Genomic DNA, 22,128 nt, shown 5'->3' with positions numbered 1-22,128 from the left:
CAGGTCCTCTCAATGCTTGATCCACTTCTTCTGCGGATCGACAATGGTCTCGAGGCAAGGTGGAAGTCAAGGGAGCACCCTCGACGTATTATAATCTGCTCGTACGCGCGACACCCTCGTCCCGTTCTTAACAGCCTTTCCGCGAACCTGCGTATTGTCCCGTTGTATTTCCACCGGTATATTGGATCGGTTTACGTATCGGAATAAAGGAAATGCCTGGTGTCGTTGGATCGTGACGTTTCTCCTAATAGGATCACGTTAATCGGAGCTTGCGGTCCTGATCATCACCAAAATTGCTCCACGGATGATGGTTTCGAATGTAACCGCGATTCAAGATAAGTAAATTCTCGAAACTGTTAAGCTAGTTCGATGGTCGAAGGTTGTTTTAATAACGAATACCGTAGGCTGTGTGTGATTTGCTGCGATTTGGTCGTGACTGTCTGAAATTGTTAAGGCAATATTGGTGGTTCTATAAAATTTTGTAGGGGCTGGTGTGATTAATTAGATTTTGTAAATCGTTCGTAAAATAGGTTCTTTTTTTTCTTTTTTTCATCGATGAATTATTTGGGTAGTTGGCTTTAGAGCTGATTGAAACAGTAAATTATCTCGAGAACACTGACTTTCTGGTTTATCCATCTTTGATCTGACTTTCTTATAACCACTCGAATAAGTATCTCGATAATCAAATATGGAATTGTGTTCAATTTAATACACGAATCTTCCCTTGGTTCCTATTAAATAAATTCATGTACAATTGTGATTCTAACATTTGGATTACACTTGAAAATCTCTATTACAAACCGCTTTTCCAAGAACGCAAACTGGTCAGTCTAAAGTAGCCAGACCGACACTGAACCTTCTCGCATGGTCATCGAGCCGTACACCCCATTTCTTCCCCTCGCAATCATGCGTCGTCACCTAGAAAATTAAAGTCAAAGAAGGAGAAAATATTCCATATAAGAGGATGTGATGGAATATTGCATATACTCTCGTTTGGTCGTAGCGATGGGCTCTACCCTAGTATGTCATATGTTGATACTTGCAAGGGTGGTAGTATTTCTTCAATTGTCAAAACTGACACAAACATACACCTATACCTCGTTTTTCACATTCAATATTACTAAAAAGGAAAAAAAATAGAAAAACAGAAAAATAGAAAAAAAAATAGAAAAAGAAGAAAATATTTTCTAGAATAAAATGGTACAAAATATAAAATATACTTTCGTTCCAGGTAGAGTCTAGTACTAATAGTAATAGCAGTAACTGAATAATATTTACTCAAAACGGAAGAAAATATTTTCTCTAAAATATAGAGAGATATCTTTTTTGGAATATAATCTGGTTCGAAGCAGAGCATGTTCGAAGATGGCGGTATTTCGAATTGGCAGAACGGTACCACGGGGCTAGAGAGATAGGAGTGGGCGAGAGATTTCGTAGGATCGTGGTGGAGGCGGCGGTGGAGAAGATAGAGGGTGCGCGATGTGCGAGAGATGAGCGAACGAGAAAGCGAGCAGCTGACGAGCGGACGATATATAGGTACACTTAGAAATACATATATATACGTATGTATATAGCGTAAGGGCAAATATATAGGTACACGTAGCGTACGGAGGGACGGACACGGACAGAGGGAAAGGGAAATGGCAGGAAGGTATCGGGAGAGGGATGGAAAGAGGCGAGGGTTCGGTGCGCGGAGGCGGAAAGTAATCGTGGCTCACCGGGAGCCGTCAACGTTGACGACGACAACGACAACGACGACGACGACGGCAACGGCGACGACGACGAAGACGACAACGACAACGGCAACAACGACGACGACGACGATGACGACCGGAGGAGCGGACTGTTTCCATACAGGATGTTTCAGAAAGTGCTATTAAACTTCAGGGTCATGTAGTACTCAGGAAAACAAATAAAAAAAAGTCTTAATAAACGTCGGTCAAAATGTCCCTAATTTTGACTTTGTAGCGGCACGCGAGCAGAATAAATTCAAATCTTATTGTTGTTTTGTTTCGAGTTATCGTGAGTATCATGACCGTTAGGTCATAGATATTGCAAGGTGTAATGAACTCCGAGCAAAACAATGTCGCCGTTACTTTCAACCGTCAAACGCAGTCGAGTTCAAACTTTCCGACCGTCCCCCGACCAGTAGAAATAAACAAGCGAATTGACGAGCGAAGAGTTCAGCGATCGCAGTGTAAGCATATCGACGCATCATAGTGTATACGGAGTTTCTCGACACGCGCGTATTTATTTCGATAAATTATTATACCAGGAATTGCGTTTTGTATTAAAGTATTTCTTTAATAAAGTGTTCACGACTTATAGACTGTAATAGTGATATTTGTACAGATTCTACAACTTTATAATAAGGTAGAGCCTATTTGAGTCAGGTGAGCATCGATATATTAAAATTTACTCCTGGACTACGCGCGATATAGTCAAAATTGTTGTGCTACGCTATTAGTCTTTAACATAATGATGAAAGAATAAGAAAATATCGTGTACTTCAGGTTCAGCAAGAAAAGCGTATGGCAGGATTATTTGAGTTAGCAAGAAGGTATATATAAAAATTAAATAAAATATATGACAAAATAATTTGCAGGAATAAAAGAATATACACGAACTATTAAATTACGAAAATTACAACTGAAAATATTAGCTGCTTGGACAACCCTTTTATAATAACATCAAGGCATGTTTTTGAAGAAAATTATGGTTAAAGCGTCTCTTTTTCAACTGTAGATCGCTCGAAAAATTTCTCATAATCAAATTTACCGAAGGACGAAGCAAATTACCTCGCTCGACTCAAATAGTCTACCGACCTCGCCCTATTTGGACCTATACATATTAAGCCTTTTTGCTTGTTTTCGTAAGTGCTATGTGCTTGTAAAGTTTAGCATCAATTTTCTGAAGCATCCTGTACACGCACCAACACGATCACTATGATCGAGCGAGACGACTATGCAGACGCCTCCGCTCTGCCACTTTCTGTCCCATTCTTAATTCGTTGGTATGCTCGTGGTTGTTTCTAGGAATGTCGAGGGCCGTCGCGTCGTTAGTCCGCGTCCATCGCAAAATCACTGGAACGATACTGACATAGGACGATCCTTAATTGGATCTGGTCCTGAGAATCCTTCTCTCCTCCGTTTGCCTTCCCGAATTTTATCCTTCTCGCGCGAGGAATCACTTGCCACCCCTAATTTAGTCGGACGTTATCCGCGCTGGTCGAGGAAAGAGAAGAAGTTTCAGAATGCAAAGAAAAGATGTTTGTATTATGGATTTCGAGCAGTGTCTTTATGTCTTTCGAGCTCGTTACGTAAAACAGGAATTTTCGTATTTGTTTTCAGATACAGGTTCTTTGTTGTCGCATCAGCAAGAAACAACGTCAGATGGAAATTCGGAGCACAACTCGTCCGGCGACGAGGACTCGCAAGTTCGACTGAGGCTAAAACGAAAGTTGCAGCGCAACCGAACATCCTTTTCCAACGAGCAGATCGACAGCCTCGAGAAAGGTTAGCGCACGAGAATAAATTCAATTTATCAACGGACATGCTACGTTCTACGTATACGCGGTATTAATAGCACGAAATACACCATATCCTAAATAAATCTCAAAAAAGAAAAGAAAAAAAAATGAACGAGTTAGTTCCGCGAAAAACGTAAATTGCTAACCCTCTCGGAACATCTACCGGAGTACAAAATTTGTAATTTAAACTCTGAGCGACTGAAATTGCTACGAATCGCGTACGTTCTCTCTTCTAATCATTGAAAATCCAGCTATACAATTACGAGCACCGGTGAAAAAAAGAAGATAGTGAAAAATAGTAGCGCGTACATTTTCAATTGCATGTTTCCACGTTAACAAACATCAACAAACATCGGTGCTCATCCTCGACGAAAGCTCCATTTTCGTTCAGCCGGTAATAACGATATAAACGTCGAACGATCGCGCGCGCACTCGGGGATTCTGTATATTCCGTCCGTTTCGCGGCGATGCATGCATATTCAGAGACGGTCGAGGTAAATTACTGCTTTCCTCGAATATATCGGGCTTTCCTCTCTTCGTACGCCCAGCAGGAGCAGCACGACTGCTTTAATTGGATCCGCGGCCATTCAAGTCGCGCCCTCGCGTTCGAGTATCGTCGATAATTATCCTTTTAATCTTGTCTCGCAGTGAATCGAAATTATGCGCGATTAATATAAAATTGTATGTACACGAGCGTATATACGAATACAAACAAATATTATGTAGTTCTATACGTATAGCTACGTGTATATATTTTTCTTTTATCATACTATACGTTACACATACGCACATAGTAGAATATATATTATATATATATATATACAATGTGAAACGCGCCAGCTATCCAACGGAGGCACGTTTAATAACGAGCACTTGTTGCAAACTGGTTTCGTTTTAGAATTCGAGCGGACACATTACCCGGACGTGTTTGCACGGGAGCGTCTCGCTGAGAAGATTGGATTGCCTGAGGCACGTATCCAGGTGAGTGTGAATGTGCGAATGCGGCGTGTGCTTCCTCTTTCTCGTTCGCTCCACCCACCGCCCTTTTTCTCCCTTCCCCTTTTTATCCTTTCTTTCGTTCTCCTTCCTTCTCTATCTCTCTTTTCTCTTTTCCTCTTCTTTTTTCTACATCTTACTCTTTTCTTCGTTACACGTGCAGCACGTTCTCTTTCACTCGTTCCAATTTCTTTTCTCTTTCTCTTTCACCGCGTCTCGTCCTCCGTGTCGATCCTCTTCCACCATTCTTGAGGTTAGACGACGCGACGTCTTCTCCTCGTCTACACAGCTGTGAGCGACGAAGAGGGCGGCTGTTAAGTGCGCGACGATGCCCTTTCATTAAACGCGTGACCGCCAACGCGCGGGGACGTTAAACACCTCCGACGACGAATCTGCGAGACCACCCGGGGGGATTTCGTCTTTATGCCCGTGTCTTCTTCTCAGACCCTTTTCGCCGTGTGTCTTAACGCCATTCGACTTTTCTTGTTTCATCGTCTGTGTATTAAGTTTCTTAAAAATCTAAACTGAACCGCGAGAAGTTTTTCTTCGTTGCATTCTTGAAAAAGTATCCGTGGAAGCTGTGGGTAAAGCAATTTTAGGTAGCGTATTTTATTAACAATAGCTTCGTCTTGGAACTTTTATACGTTTCATTAATTTCCCTTGGCTTTGGATACATTGGAGCAAACATTATAAAGATATACATTTACATATATACATTTTATATATACATTTTAACATTATACATTTTAAAGAAACCTTGGTCTTTGGAAATTAGGATGAAAGCTGTGAAACTTATTCTTCGTGGTCAAATTTCTCATAATCAATGGTTAACTGTATATGATGAGCGATTATCACGAATTTGTAATTTAAACGATGAATTTCCTGATTTATAGTTAGCTACACTTAACGTGTGACTATTACGAACAATCATAATCCGTGATCAATCATTATAGCAACATTCCGACATACCATTTATCCATAAATTCCATACGCTCGCAGTATTCGCTACTAATATCCAAATATCAAAGACAACGTATCGTTCAAGCAGACGCAACATATCCCGTAAAGAAACGAATCGTCCAAAATCTTTGTTCCTCTTAAAGACAAAGGTCCATCGTTATGTCCGTGCCATTCATAATTCGCGTATCGAGATGTAAATCATGCGGGCATACACAAGACACACATAGCACGTAGAGAAATGATGCGAGACAGAGAGCGAGCGCGAGAGAGTGTGTCGTAATTAATTAATATAACATCGTTGCTCGAGTCATGGGGTGACGCACGGTTATACGAGCTAATATGTACGCAGCCTTATCGAACATTGTTTGGCCGCGCCGTGCCTCTGGCTCGGCCTGTGTTCGACCCTCTTGCTATCCGGCCGGCCTCCCTCACCTGGCCCGACGATAGGGGGTGGTGAAGTGGCCGGCGGGCTTTCGCGTCGGTGGTAGTAACCGGGCGCTGAGCGTTATGTGGACGTACAAACAGTGCAAGACCATGTTGACGCATGTTTTCAAGCCTCGTTGGCTGGTATTGATCTTGCTAAGTGCAGGAAACCGGGAGTGCCGGTGCGAGAGGCAAAGGCAGAGCGAAAGAGAGGGATAAAGAGGTGAGGGAAGGAAGGGTAGAGAAGGAGAGAAAGAAGGGTAGAGATAAATGGAAAGAGAAAGAGGGTGAAAGGGGACTAAAAGGAACGATTGAACCAGCAGCGCGGAGTCGAACGTCGTTGGATGGACGAACAAACGGTGGAACGAGGAGAACGGATGGACGACGACGAAGGTATGGTAGAGAGCAACGTGCAGAGGAGAGAAAGCAAAAGCGTGGCATTGGCCAGGACACGGCGTGGTGGACTCGCCGACACGGCCGTGTGCCACGGATACGAAACGCCACGCCGCACGCGGCATATCCCGAGCAAGCCGTGAGGGATCCGGCACAGACGGCCTAAGAGGGTTCGAACGCAACCATGGCAACGTCGCGTCCCCAGGGAGGTTGCCCTCTGATTGGTTGTTCCTCGCTTTTCCACCTATACCTTGGATACTCGCACGAGTTTCGCCACGCCGCGCCGCGCAACACCGCCGCCACTGCCCGATTATCATCTATGGCGCTGGCCAGAGAGCGGAGAATCCCTCGTGTGAAGCCGCGATGGCCGAAGTCCCTCGATCATCACGGTCAACCTTGGCATTTGCCTTTTAAGAGAAAACGAAGACGATCGAAAGAAATGGAGAAGAATCTTCGCTCGCCAATATGTGTCATAGTAGTAGATGGTAGTTGGGAAAAATTATTTCGTGGTATTTACTCTCCGTGTTATGAGATTTTCAGTTTCTTTGGGACACGAGATGTAAAAAGAGGTTACGAAGTCTTTTATGCAAGGTTGTCACGGTTATCTTCGTAGAATTAGGATGACTGCTGTACGTGGAAAATGTTATTGCAGAGAAGTTGTAGACTTATTTATTTCGATATAAATACGTGGTAATTTTCTATTGTAATCGTCGTAATATATCGATGGATGAAATTTGATACATCAAAGGAAATGATTATTCTGTTAAGAATGTCTTTTTATGCGTCATTTGGCTAATTGGAAATAATTGGAAAGGTTGGAAAATAGTGGTATAATTTGGTCCTGGTTATCTTATAGTTTCGAGGAGTATGAACCGGGTCCAACGAATATTCTCTTTTTCCGTTTAGTTAACTAATTCTAGAGGAATCTTCTTGAATCGTACAGTTCCAAAAACTTTCCTCGACTTGGTTGAGGAACCCTTCGATAGAGGTATCCTCCCTTCTTGTAGTTGATCAAGAAAGTAATAGGAGTTGAGTCTAAGTTTCCTCTTTCTTTAGTTAAAAAAAATGTAAAAGTAATTTCTTCAAATTTTCGTTTTAAAGGTCTTCGAAACTTCCGTAGAAGTACAACTTTCTTTAGAAGTACAACTTCTCTTAGCTGATCGATAATTTCGTATAAAGTGTGAAAATCTTTTTTCTCATTTGGTCCATCTTAAATTATGAAGTTACCTCTGTCGAAAATTTTGAAGTTTTTAAAGTTTCCCTCGAGGAATACTTCGAAAAAGGCATCTCTTGTAGTAGATCGATACAGTTTCAGATTTCTATTCGATAGTTTTCGTTCTGCCCCAAAGATATTCGAGCGAATGTCTTCTCGTGTTGTTTGGAGTTAAATGAAAAAAGTATCTTCTCAGTCGGTGTTTTAATTCTAATCCATTCAACGGCGATCGTAACTAGACCAAATAGTGGCAAAAAATACATGGAACGAATCCTTGAAACCGAGGTTGGAATTAATTTCGATTGATTGAAGAGAAAACTTGCAAATGAAATGCTATGTCAACGCAATATTCATCCATATCGGATTAAGAAAATTCCACATAAAATAAGAGTACCCAAATTTTTCTTTATTTCTTCCTATAATACTCAATCGAACGACATTCTACTTCCCAAAGAAAAAGAAAAAGAGAAAAGAAAAAAAATTGCGAGCGAAAAATACGTAAGAAATATTAACACAGCAGGAAAAGCTCCTACAATCCTATCGCTTATATATATGAAACTTCATGGAGCAGCATCGTGTATACATGAAGAACCAGCCAAAATTTCACGAAACGATCTTAAAATTCGCGTGCGACGCCATCTTCTAAACATTGCCAATCAAAGTAGAAGGTCTGCCGCGAGGGACGGGAGCGATGTACCCGGTTCGTGGAATTCCGAATGGATCGATTCAAACGAGTTTTCGGGACGCGGTAGGACGAGTTTACGAGGAACGACGGTATTGGGCGAAAGGAGTCCGCTGCGGGCGAATGGTGGATATTTGCCGGTGGCCCGCTAGAACACGATTTGCCACGTCGCTGCCGCCACGAAATTTATTCTTTTTTACTTTTTCTCTCCTCTTTTTTTCTGTTTTTTATTTCGTTCAATCGAGGGCCGCCGGGTGTGCAGGATCACGTTTTTCGCGGCGGGCGAAATGAATTTTGAATTTTCTCGCTGCCTATTGAAATAATATGGGGAGAGAAGAAAATATTTGGTTACTCTCGGTGACCATTTTAGGCACCAAGATTATTCCGTTTTATTTCTGATGCCTATTAAATACGATATTATAGCGATTCCTCGCTTCGCAAAATTTTTTCCTATCCAAACATATTATTATCCGAGCTTGGATACATTAGCTTTAAATCAAGTTATAGGTAATGGCGTGAAGAAAGAAATCATGTGAATTATAGCGATCAATCGAAAGATGCTTTGGAAATGAAGAAACGACGAGAGTATTGTAAAAATTGCAAGATGTTAAAGGTAGTTACATAGTATCGTTTCGAAGTATTTCTATTATTAGAGAGAAAGAAGGACTTGCAAGACTTTTCACTTACAAAACTGTCCATTCCGTGAAACACTTCAATACCGAGGTAAATCATTGATCCTCCTCCCATGGCTTCTCTCTTTACTGTTTATTTTATTTTCCATCAATAGCTCGAATGAATACGTACAAATTAGCGTCAGAATCATGGGTTGGCGAGGGGGGTGGACGGGAGTTGAAACGCGGGGGTGGAAGAGGAGAAAAAATAATAACGCCCCTTGCCGGGTCTGGCTTATTGTTAGCGTTCTCGGTGGCGCATGATAATTGAGAAAGTTGCGCTCATTGTTGGCAATCGAATTTTTATATCGTTATTCTCATTATCGCGCGAACGTTTAAGCGGCTGTTCGCGAACGGAACAGCCGACGTAGCAATTGTCAGCTATTAATAAAAGCGCGCGCCTCTTCGTTGCTAGTGGAAAGAAGAGAAAGAGCATGTTCGTTGCGTTTTTTTCCACCCTTTGCAAATGAGCCGAGCAATCGAGTCGTTTCATAATTTAACAATTCCGGCTTGATTCCATTTTCTCTCCCTTTTATCCTCCTTTCTTCCTTTTATTTTTCTACGTAATTTCTACTTTTTTTTTTCATTTCGTTCTATTTATTTACTTATTTCCTTTGTTTGTTTGGTATAAACGCGATTATAGAGTAAATATTTTGTTTGTTATACACGAGAGGATGATACGGGACATTTAGAGGGAAGAAATTACGATGTAATCCGGAGCGTGTTTGTGCTACGAGTGATTGGAGGGTAGCAGGAAGGGAAATCGACATATCGTAGGGAGAGGGAATCCTCTTATCGCGACGAGGTATCTTCGAAATCAGGAAATCCGTGGAAGCGCAACAAAGAACTTAAGCTCCGATTTGTTGCTCGAGATTACTTGTTATTACGACCATCTTCCGCGATGCTCGCGCGAGAGATCTTTGCTAGAAGATATCGTCGGTGGCCATCGCGATTTGGACAGTATCACAGAAACCGAACTCATCAGCTGCATCTTTCGAAAATTTCTTCGTTTCGTATATCTAGATATACAATTACTGTACAATTCCTAAGGAACGAATGATTTGTTTCCAATCTTATCGTTGACACTGTCGAACTAAACTATCAAATCGAATAAAATGGTTTCAGATTCTTTGCCTTTACAACGAACTGAAAATTTCTAGAGATCGTTGACGAAATTGACGTTTACCTTTATTAAGCATCGAGATATCGACGTACTTTTCTTATTTATGTTATATAACTTTATCGTCATTTTCTATGTACGTATGGTATATTTGACTATAAATTATTAAAGTATTACCCTATTTTGAATTTCTTTCTGTATCTATATTTTATTTATTTCAGCCTGGAAATTGGATTTGCTTCTACATAAATTACAAGCATAAATGATAACTGGAACATAAGAGATATGAAACACAAACTTATAAATAACTACGATAACATAAAAATATACCGATTCTTTCGTTATATCTCTCCTATCTTTAAATACTTTAGATAAACATTCTCCTCGTTGTATCATCATCCATTCCGCCATCCATTACCTATCCGTTGTTTCATTTGTTTTCTTTTCATTTTCCAATAATTGCACTTCCCTTCATCCTTGTCTATTTCTTTCCGTGAAATCATTTCAATCAAACCTTATTCAACGAACTGATGCTGCTTATTCGATTGTGAAGTAACAAGTACAATATGAAATTTACGAGTTCTGTTTCATAATCTGCGGAGAATATATTATACAACTTAGAGAAGATTGTTGATGTTAGGAAATGTGGATGGAAAACGAATCGTTTAACCGTTTGTTGGCAATGAGAAGTTGAACTTTGCGATTGGCTCGAGTCCTCGGTAACGTTTCCTCGTATTTCTCGAATGAACAGCTTATTAAACGTGCGGCTTGGCTTAGCTTAGAGTTGTACGTCTTGAAATAACCAGCATTCAGTTAAACGCGGAATATTTGTGAACAAATTTAACCAAAAGTCACGAATCTTTTGATCTTTCACTCAGTTTTCGATTTTGAATATTCAGAGCGTAACTACGTACGACTCTATAATTCATCCAGAAAACGTAATTTAGATGAAATTTTGTTACGCGAAAGGAGTCGGATACTGTAGAACGTTCGAGATTAATTTAAATCGCTCAAAGAGAGCTTCCTCTGTGTGTCGAAATTGAATTGAAAGAATCGAATATTGTAGAATGTTTCACGTTAATTTATATTACCGTACGATGATCAAAATATTCTGTTGGAATTTAGGAAGGAAACAGAGCATTGGTATTTCAGAAATCGTATTCTGTAAAACTTCTCCCTTAAAAATCGGACGGTGCAAAAATCCGAAAGAAACTCACTGCACTTTCAGAGGAATTTTTAATATAAGCTATCGAATATAATCGATCCACGTGTATCTTTTCATTCACAAGTTGTCTTACTTTCTCACGATAAAGCAAATTTCCTATTTTACTCATCGTCGGTTCTGTGTAATACTAAAAGCGCGTCGGATAGGTCGTAAGGGAAAGAAACAGCGGCAAACGATGCGAGATAGCGAGACGTACGAGCACAGACGTACACACCACTGAGAACACACAGTAACTCAATTTTCCATCCGACAACTGCTCAATCGCAATTAACAAACTGCGGCACAGTCTCGTGCAAACTCGACTGCGTGAGCTTACCCGGGGCTGGCGGGCAGAAGGGGGAAGAGGTTGGAAAAAGGTATCTAGATTTTACGGCTGTCGGATGGCTGGACAAGGAGAATAGGTCGAGAGATAGAATACAAACAGGAAGGGGTAGAGAGGGTTCGATAGAGGTAGATAGAAGCGAGGAACGAACGAGAAAGAAAGAGAGGGAAGAAGAGAGGGTGTGTAGAGACGATGGATGATGGAGGGTACGACGATGAACGAAAAGAGAGAAACGTGGATGGTTAGAGGGATGAAAGAACGAGACACGGAGAGGATAAGTGTGGAAAAAAGTAGAATGCGAGGTGGCGAGAGAATGCGAGGATGGATGCGAGGATGAATAGGTGCGGATAATGCGAACACATCGCGCGGAGTGACGCCCTTATCGTGACAAAAGCACCGTCATTGCGTCGGTTGCAGGTGTGGTTCAGTAATCGCAGGGCGAAGTGGCGTCGAGAGGAGAAATTACGGAACCAAAGGAGAGCAGCCGTCGATCAGGTAGTCGGCGGAGGCAGCAGCGGGGGTGGTAGCAGCACCGCGCCCCCAGCTGCGACCCCTGCCACGCCACGGTTACCCTTAAACGCCGGATTCAACGCCATGTACTCGTCGATACCGCAGCCGATCGCTACGATGCCTGACACTTACAGGTAATCATTCTGTCACCGTCTCTTTCGCTTTTGTTTCGCCAACCGTCTACGTGTATGGTATACTTATACAGGGGTGCAAAGACTTTGTGTATTGTAAGAGAGTATGGATCGAGCTCTCTCTCGTCGAGGTTGAATACGATGTTTGTTACGGGACGGTGAAAGGATCATAAGTGGAACGATCTCCTAGAGTTAGAGTAGTCAATTTAGGAATGGAGAAGGTTCATAGCTTTTCTTATAATTGTTGTTTATTTATTGTAACAGTCAGAGTTTCTTTACGAAAGTTTTGTAAATATAGGCAAAGATACATTTGTCAGTTTATCGAGTTAAATAATCAACACTGGTTATTTTTTAATTATTGTCTGTTAAAAATTAGGGCCCGTTTATGAGGAATTTCTGGAGTATATCGAGAGATTTTTAATTATAATAGTTTATCGAATCGTGTATTTCGAAGAATTTGATGCATTTTTCTATAGCGATTCATTTTTTGAAAAAGTCTGTGTTATGAAAGTTTCAGTTAACTCGTGGTATTGTTAAATGTTTTTTTTTTTACGTATTGGCAGGCTTTTTGACGAGTATAGTTCGTTCTTTTACGTTTCATTTGTAAACCGTGGTAGACTAACAATAGTATGGTAACTGCGATCCGTTGTTTAAAGATTTGGCAATTGTACTACGCTTTAATCGGTGTTGCATTGTTGCAGAGATTACAGATATCGGTATCGTCGAGTTTAAATTTCCCAAACAATCCTCAAATACCTTGTATTTTTCACGTTCAACATTTCACGATTCATTGAAAATCGCGCTGTGTACATAAATATCTGACCTTGTCAACATTTAATCTTCCTAAAAGCTTATCTTCGAATGTCATTTCCAAAAACAAAAACATCATAATCCAGGCGCTGGCGACTCTTTGATATCGAATATTCGTCGGAACAAATTAAATTCTGCAAATATCGAATTCAACTTGCTACGTTGTATATTCATTAAATTACCGTAACAAATATCGTGTACCGCGTAAAATTCGCATACAATCGTTACACGAAAGTTGCCAAAAAGTTCGCTATTTTTAACCTTCCACGCGATTCAAAGCAAATCGAAATTCTTCTCGGCAAGAATAAGAATTAAAGCTCGACGTTGGCCCCTAAATCCTCGAAACTTGTGTTTTAAACTTATATAGAGGATAAGTTTCGAGGATTTAAGGGCCAACGTCGAGCTTTAGTTTTGGCAATAATTAGACCTGATAGATTCTTATATATTTATGACGAATTTAGAGTTACAAAAATTTCCCAAATGCACGTAAATCGTAAAACCGTATAAAATATCCAAATATATCGAAAAATATCGGTCGTTGCAAGTAGGCGAAACAGATCGCTGTTCCGCCTCTTCGTGTCTACAAAAATATAAATTTGCCTGAACGTCCATAGCTTATTAATAACGAAAACCACTCGACCTATTCGCTAGAAACGACGTTCAGACAAATCGAACATGTTGGTTATTTTGATCTGACGCGGATCTCGTTCCTCTGTTGGCAGCTCGATGTCGAGCAGCTTGGGCGGGTCAATGGGTGGAAGCTGTCTTCAGCAGCGCGCCGAGGGATATCCGGCGTACGTGTTCCACGAGCCTCTTCACTCTCTGACGCAGTCTTACTCCCACGCACACAGCACTGCTGCGCACTCGCAACCCCATCGTGGTATACCGACCTCTCATGGTGGAACCCCCACCACGCCAGGAGGGCAGCCTGCAGGACCAGGTGGTGCACCCTACCAGCCGACGACCTCGACCGCGACTGGTGAGTTTCCGCTTTAAAGGATTGTTTGTTTGTTCTTGTTCAATCTTCAAGGCCATCCTCCGGTATCCGCTTCGTCTCCACCACGGCATTTAAACGCTGATCAAGGTCGCCACCGATCGTATACATAGGACTCCGGTTAGTCGCCTCTTTTCTAGGTTGTACGCTACCTTGAAACGATCGTTCGACTGGATGAATGCAGATCGTGCGAATGACAGGTGTATTTTATTGTTGGTCAGATGGGTTGTTGGCTGTTTAACTATGGCTATTGATAATACGTACCACGATGATGTGATAGGTGAGTGTTGATTGTTGCAGTGTATAGGTATTAAATTAGTAAATTATCACTAAATTTTCCAAAGTCAATGGCAAACAGAACCACCAGCCTCTGAGAAATCTTCCGAAATACATCAATGGTTCTGTAAAATCGAATGACTATTGATAATATGTACCACGACGATATGATAGGTGAGTGTTGCTTGTTGCAGTGTATAAGTATTAAATTAGCAAATTATCTAACTTTGGCAAAGTTTGTACATTTGTACCGCTCGCAGGTCAAAGTGAAGTTTAACTTCATTTTTCGAAACATTTAACATTTTTCGTCAACGCATTTCATCGATGCTTATCTCACGTAATTTCCACAATTTCCTTTGCTTTTCGTTTTGTGCGGCTAACCGATTTTACAGATGAACGGCTTATTTAATTCGTAGTTAATATAGCGGTTGCTATATCTTACTACATAGACAGAAATTCTCAGGAATTTGTAACAGAGATGGTGTCGTGTGTTATTTACGTTTGGTAGTCACTGGATTCTTAACGTGTTCTTTTGTCATCGATAGTTTTAATGTCAGAAGTGGCTTGGAAGATTCCTTTCGGAGATATTATTTAAATTTCCGAGGCTTTTGCCAGTTTCCAAGATTCTGCGTGTTCTCTCGCGGTTGGACATATTCAAGGCGGATAGACCAAGGGAATGTTGATTTACAGGATTGCTTTGATGTTTGGTTAGAGTAATGGCGCAGATGTTATTGCTTGATGGATCTATTAAACAGTTGGAGGTTATAGTTACTGGTAAATGGTCTGTATGGTTAGACGCTATCTTGATTAATTTATAGGTAAACTGAATTGGTTGGTTAAGAACGCCAATAGCTAAATATGTATGTATCGCGTAATTATTTGATGGTTGTACGTCGTGATTTTTCTCATTTTTCTATCTAAATGACTTGTGAACATTTCTTTTCAATTTTCTTTCCCACCCTATAAACGATATTAATTTCCAAGATAAACTTAACAAGACCAATTCGCCACGCTACTCGTCGATTTGCGTAGTTAATCGACATATGTGTACAGCTTCTTATTGATCCAAATATTTCAAAAACTTCCAAACACGGCCACACGCGAGAACTCGAACAACATTTAACAAAGGACGATGTACCGGACATTTCACTTTCCACGAAGACCCGCTGGAAGAAATAATTTCCCATTTACAAACGGATTTGAAGATCGCTCGTTTCATTCGTTCGAGCTTTCGAGTTCGATGGCGGATAAAGATCTGGCCGAAACCGGAAGTGGTGGCAGCGAAGCTCGATGGGGAAGAAAAAATTGCGATTCGTGTCGCGTGCTCGCGGCACTCGCGAAACGTGCTCATTCTGTAACATTGAAACTGCCGGTTGATTACGTACACTCGGGAATTCCGTGCGCGCGGCCGTGGCCAAACGACGAAAAAGGATAAGCGTCTTCGCGAGAACTCTGGTTACCCGTAGCGAACGACACGAGTGGAAAATACGTTTAATGGGCGCGAGGAAATTTGTGCCGCCGGAAACCGTACGATTGACGTGGAAAATGTTCAAATAAATTCTCGCACGCCTTCCTAACGAACCGTGTGTCTTCGTTCCTTCTCACTGCCGAAGTTCACCCTTTTCACGTTAAATATTTTTTGAATTGCGGGGGAAATTTATTTTACTCGATTAATTACCGTCAACGATAGGAATACATTTTTGATGTTTCGAAAGAAGGTACACTTACGTTCTATACGTAGGAGCAGTTATATCAGAAACCAATGCGTTTATCGTTTAATTAGTTCATAATATTGTTAAAGTATAATGTCGTGTGTAGGTAACATCAAGCGTGTGAACTGCTTCGATATATTTTTTCGTATCATTTAATTTGCTCCTTTTTTTTCATCGTTCGAACGTCGACTAAACTACCAACCAACAATCCCTTTCGCTTTGCACCTCGAATGCTTCGGCAGAGAGTCTAAACTTTTAGAATAAATCAATTCAGGCTCCCAACAGAATACGAGCAAATCCGTTTAGCCAAAGTCAATGGCAAACAGAACCACCAGCCTCTGAGAAATCTTCCGAAATACATCAATGGTTCTCTAAAATCGATCAGCCAGCGTATCTTACGTGTCGAGGGCAGAATAAAGTGTCTTGTCAAGGCACGGTTAGAGAGCTACAGAACGTTGTTCCGTGCAGAGATCAGAAAATGGTTAGCTAGAAGAACGTAGCTGGGGCCAAGCTGATACTACAGCAGGTCAAAGTGTGCAAAAACCGAAACAGTGAACATTCCAAAGATGTTAAAGGTGGACGTAGCCGTAGCAAAATTACGTACTAACCGTCTTCTCATCTCTGAACGGTAAGCAACAGTGCCCGTAGCTCGTTTAAGCACTTGACCGTTCGTCCACGGAATTGTAAAAGGATTTTAAAACAAATCTCGTACGGGCGCCAGCGGGCAGAATCGAAGACCGGGTATGTTCGGTGGTTTTCCAAGCGCCCATTCCATCCAACAACGTGGCTGCTGAATTTTCCATTTTCCCCGATTCTCACTTTCCCTCCGTCACCCTCTTGCCTTCTGTTTCTTTCTTCTTCGACTTGTCCCTCTTCCGCCAACGACCCTCTCCTCACCCTGTTCTTTCTCGTTTAACGAAAACTGTGCGCTGAGGTTCGACCCTCCTGGATCTCTCTCTCTCTCTCTCTCTCTTTCCTGTCCCTGTCTCTCTCCCTTTCTTGCTCCTTTCTCTTTCTCACCCATCTCTCTCGCTCTCTCGATGGCTCTTCCTCTCTTCAGGGTATACAGGGGGGCGAACAGAGGATGTGGATGGGTTGGGTCTCGCCTCGGCTGGGCGAGCGCTCAATAACGTGCGAACCCAAAGGGGAGGAAATACGGGGGTGCGCGGCGTACCTACAGGAATGAAGTGGAACGCCGTAGAATGGTGGAATACTGCGGAACACGCGCCGGCATTCCTCTTGTCTCCCTCCTTCCCTAGCACCGGATTCTTCTCTTTTCCTTCGTCCCCTTTTTCTATCCGCCTCTTCCTTTCTAGCTCCCTCGTCTCCTGGCCCCTGTCGCGAACAGGTTCCCTCTGTTACTCGTTTTCTCTCGCTTCTTACGTGCGGAACGAGCCGCAACTTATCCATCATAATCGTTTTACGTGCATGAGCGCGGGGAACTTTCACCGCGTGTTTCTTCTCTCTCTCTCTCACTCTCTCTCTCTTGCTTTCGTTAACGTTGCTTTTGACGCGTTCCGATGTCCCATCCTTTCCATTGCTAAGCACCCTGGTTTCCGCAATGCCTCTTCACGTATCGCTTTCGCCACGATTCACGTGGAACAAGTATCGGTTTGTTTTGTAGCTGGCTCGTTCGTAAGTAGAGCGAAGAGCGTTTTTAGGTAATTGTTAAGGGTACAGTTATCGAAGTCAGAATGATCGGTTTGTAATTTTTGTACAAATAGTTTGCACGTAGAATGTTTCTACCATAAGCGTTCAAATACTCTCGTGAGCCATTGTATGTTTCTATAGTATCTCATTTTACGATTCGCAAATCTAAAGATCCAAATCTTCGATTTTTTCTCCAGATCCTTGCTTCAAAAGCTAAACCGCTCAACGCCATAGACAGTAACGTAAACAAATCTGATATCAATTTGAGCGTATCTTACAACATACATTATTTATGTCAATCTCTTCCCATAATCTGCTTGTGAAGCCGAGTGTTCCTTAAGAATTGAACGTTAACAGTGAACATGCGCGAACAAGATTAAAAATGCCACAAGAAGCAAAGTTGATCAACTTGCCTCCTAAGAAGTTCCATTGTAAATGTCGCGTCCGCTGTTCCACCAAGAATCTTGTCCACGTCGTACTTATTTCTGCAACACAATCACAGAACAAAACTAGATCGATCGTTTAATCGGAAAACAAACAATCGCATTGCAGGTGTGATATCGGCTGGCGTCTCGGTTCCCGTGCAGATCCCGTCTCAAACACCAGACCTGACCGGCAACTATTGGCCGAGGCTCCAGTGATCCCAGCTCTTCGGGTTCCCGCCCGCGAGCTTGCTCGTCGGCCAGGAGAGCCCGCCGCCACCGACAGCCACCCCTGGTGCAGTGTCCCGGCCGCTGCTCGCTTCCCTCGGGATACCGACGCAGCCAGCGCAGCATCAGCCTTCGAACACACCGGCTACCACTCCCGTGCACACCTCCGACACCAGTGAGTGAACCAACCGATCAATCTCTTCGGACGCTCTCTTGCAGAGATGGTCGCGCGCGCGATACTCGATCACACGAGACGGTTCGTTGCCGTACGGCGAATCGCCGACCTCGATCACTGCGTTCATCGCGATCGCGTCATGATGGCGCGCGATGACATTCGAACGAGATAATCGACGACGCTTGTTCAGCGTCGCCCCGAACACACGTGGATTGTGACTTTGCAAGTTCAGCGGGTCAGCAGTGTTCCTAGATGGATCTTTTTCTTTTTTGTTTTTAAATTAATATCAAAGTAACTTTTTTTTTCATACGTTATGATTTTATTCTTACGTATACGGCGCTGCTGCGCTATAAAATTGTTTTCTTTTTCTGGATCGATTAATGAATGTATTTATATACTGGTTGATTCTTCGGCGTCGTATGATAATGTGTTATTAAAAATATAGAGTGAAGAGTTTTTTTTGTTGTTTCGTATTGCAATATTTTAGGTTCGTGTTTTATGTGAATTATTATGGGAATTTGTTTTCAAGTTTCATATTATGAATATGATTTTAATACAGTTTAACTGTTCTCTTTTATTTAGCCGATGTACATATTCGTTTGTTCTCTTCGTTGCAGTAAGTAAACTGGCTAGGACGAGAAGTACTTGCTATATCTGTCTTGCTTAACAGTTTGGGACGTATAAATACCGATTAGCAATGTTCATGTTCGATATCCTCGATATTCGATACGATGATCTAACGTATCCGATTTTCTATTGTTTCGAATTTAGAGGTACCGCACGTAATCTAGTTTATCGAGAAAATAAAAACAAAGAATCAACGTTTCAGCCATAATTCGTTTTCAAAGAGTTGTGTTCTCCCACTTTCTCAGAGTCACAGGGAAAGGGTTGCACGAATGAGATCAGGTAACCTGTTAAGGGACCAGCGCAACAGGAGTTGAAAAAAGGGAATAAAAGGTTAACGAGTCCGCTTTAATTCGATTAATTACCCGTTGGAAGCTTGCCAAATCTCGACAACTAGCGGACACTGCTGATCGTTACTTTGGGTCACCGAAAAAACAAGTACGCACACTCTCGTTCAGAATTTACGATTAAACACCCTCGTAACGGAAAGTACGCGCGCGAAGCGTTCGTTGTTCCATTGAAATCGAAGAATTCTTTGAAATATCTTTCGCTATTTTAAATACGAACGATCGCAAATTCTCGCGCACTTTGCGCGTTAACCTCTCGAGTCGGCAATTATTCGGTCGGTAATTAATTCGTCTAAATTCAGCAAGTTTCTTAACACTTTCGCCGACATGTAGATATTTTTGCAACGTGCTTGAAAACCCATTTCTAATTGTTGTGTAGTAATACAACGTGTACAATAAGTAGAGTACCGTGTTACTGAAATTATTATCTAGATCCTAGATGGTGGATATATTATGTAAATTCAGATTTCTATGAACGCAACCAAAGACGAAAAACTTATATCCAAGAAAATGTATTTTTTCACATTGTATAGATTTTTATCATATTTGAATTTTCCCATAAACATTCGCAGTATCGTATCGTATCGTACAACGTACTAAATTTCGGTATATGATCTTTATTGAGAAACGATTACAATCGTTTTGCCCGCCAAAGTGTTAACAAATACGTACAGACAAACGATAATGTATCAACAAACTGATACGTATACATCGAATTGCCATAAACGATAAAGTTATGACGACGTACGCTTCTTGTACCTACGCGAAACTGATTTGAGGGGTTAATGAACATTCATTGCGTGAGAAACTGCACGTAAGCTTAAACTTCTTCAAACAGCTGTTTACTTGGTACATTTTAATGTCGGAAAATCGCGTCGATCGTCGCGCGAACGCGATGTATCAAAGATCGAGGCGGACGCTCATCGTCCTTTCTTCGAATCGCGTTTAATCTAGTGGTCATAGACGTATACGCATGACCCGGGTCACGCAGGGTATATTATCCATCTACTCACGACAGTGTACAAATGAACGTATCGGCGTCGAACATGTTCGTTAGACGATCCAATGTACGAAATGCTACAAGTATATCGTATTGCAATATACATTTAAAACATAATATTTGAAATTTTATATACCAGCGAACGAACATCAACGAAGTAGGTTATCTATTGTATATAAGTAGCATGGTGTTAATATTTTCTTTGTTGTTTGTCTGGATAAATTTTCAAATTTGGAAATTTTAAGTTGAAGAATGACTTCGTTGCTTATGAGTACCGTTGCGAGGAAACAGAGTGTAACACATCCGCTGCTACTGACGCATATGTTACGTCAAATAAGTTAGTAGCTGCTAATTGTTGCATTTTAGTTTCTCGACGGAATCGTTTAGAAAGATGAATAAGATAGTGACGTATTGGAAGAAACGCAATTTTGTTTGTAACGCAGATGTTTCTTACGAAAAAGGAAAATATGAATCGAAGGGTAAACTGGCGTATTTATAGTAACAGCGAATGTAACGATCGATAGCGACAGTTTCCTTAATTTTATGCGGACTGTGAACTTAAAACGATTGAAAAGCCGGAATCTTCGACAAAAGTTCAAACTATTAATCCAAATTAGATATAGGCCAGTGAAGTGGAACCAATTTGAAAGTAAATATCCTTTAAAAATCTATCATTGTTTCAGAAATCTGGATATCTGAAAAAATCTAACGAATTCGAATAGAATCTATGATATTTCGAAATGAAATAAAATATCCTTATTTCAACTATTCTAAAAGAAGTATATCTTTTTACTCGTAGCATGAAAATAATTTCAAACTTCCATTTGTGTATTGTTATCGTTTACGGGCGTTCTTATATCTCTCGATCGATGACCGGCAAGATTCGTTTATCGAATTTTTCACGCGTGGCTGTGGTACGCATGACAGCCGAGCGATTCGCGTGGAAATTTCGAGGGATTCGAAGACAGAGGGAGGAAGGGCGGGCATCCGCTGCAAATATTCTCGCGAGACTTTAGGGTGGCTCTGGCCAAGCTGGCTGCCTTTGTAAGGGTGGGAGCTGCGGGGATTGATAGCTACCTCGAGGGTGGCTTTTTTCGCCGGCCGGCCATCACGCTTGCTCGCAGATATGGCGTCGGCTGACAACGTTCCACCAGCCAGAAACTTGCTTCGGAAAAGTGACTGCTTACGAGATCGAACTTCCCTCGTCGAGTGGAAATTCGTAGAGAAGTTCCGCGAAAGTCGTGGAGAACATTTTTGTAGCGATAAAGATTTTCGTTCATCGAAAACGATAAAGAAATTGATTTCTCTTTGTTTTCTTTCTTTTTTTTTTTTCTAAGAAATGTTTCATTTCTATCGTTGGATTTGCATCGCGACACGTTATGTTTTTGACAGTGTAACATGTTTTAAAGCTTTCGATACTTATTTAAGAGATTAATCGTTAGTCAGCTTTGGTCTTTCATCGAATCAATTTTTTAACCATAGCTAACACTATAAACGACAAAATGTAACGAAATAAAAATCAGTATTTTTTTACGTTTGAAAAAATATTCATTGTATCTTGCACCCTTGCATGACCAGCAATCTTTGTAGATACTTTTCTAACGAGGTTCGAAAAGTGTGTAACTCTTTTGTTGTGTAACTCCCCTTTGAATCTATGGACGGGATATCTTGCAAGGCGATGTTTAAAAATTTGGTTTATGCCAAAAGTTTATTCC

At 41.4% G+C, this 22,128-nt stretch overlaps 1 protein-coding gene across 4 annotated transcripts in view; it reads left to right on the top strand.

The window, feature by feature from the left end:
• LOC117234277 (paired box protein Pax-6) overlaps positions 1-19,484 on the top strand; it is a 49,272-nt gene extending 29,788 nt beyond the window's left edge. For 3 of the 4 annotated variants that reach the window (XM_033495330.1, XM_033495331.1, XM_033495328.1), the window contains 5 exons: positions 3,351-3,515; positions 4,428-4,510; positions 11,952-12,178; positions 13,708-13,964; positions 18,170-19,484. In XM_033495330.1, the coding sequence (XP_033351221.1) occupies positions 3,351-3,515; positions 4,428-4,510; positions 11,952-12,178; positions 13,708-13,964; positions 18,170-18,258 (821 nt within the window). In that variant the 3' untranslated portion in view covers positions 18,259-19,484. The remainder of the gene's footprint in view (positions 1-3,350; positions 3,516-4,427; positions 4,511-11,951; positions 12,179-13,707; positions 13,965-18,169) is intronic. The other variant, XM_033495329.1, reaches the window with a different exon arrangement.
• The last annotated feature ends 2,644 nt before the right edge of the window (positions 19,485-22,128 follow it).

This window comes from Bombus vosnesenskii, unplaced genomic scaffold, assembly GCF_011952255.1.
Source record: "Bombus vosnesenskii isolate JDL3184/JDL3185 unplaced genomic scaffold, Bvos_JDL3184-5_v1.1 scf7180000013304, whole genome shotgun sequence".
Classification (NCBI taxonomy): Eukaryota; Metazoa; Arthropoda; class Insecta; order Hymenoptera; family Apidae; genus Bombus; species Bombus vosnesenskii.
This window is presented reverse-complemented; position numbering and strand designations above follow the sequence as displayed.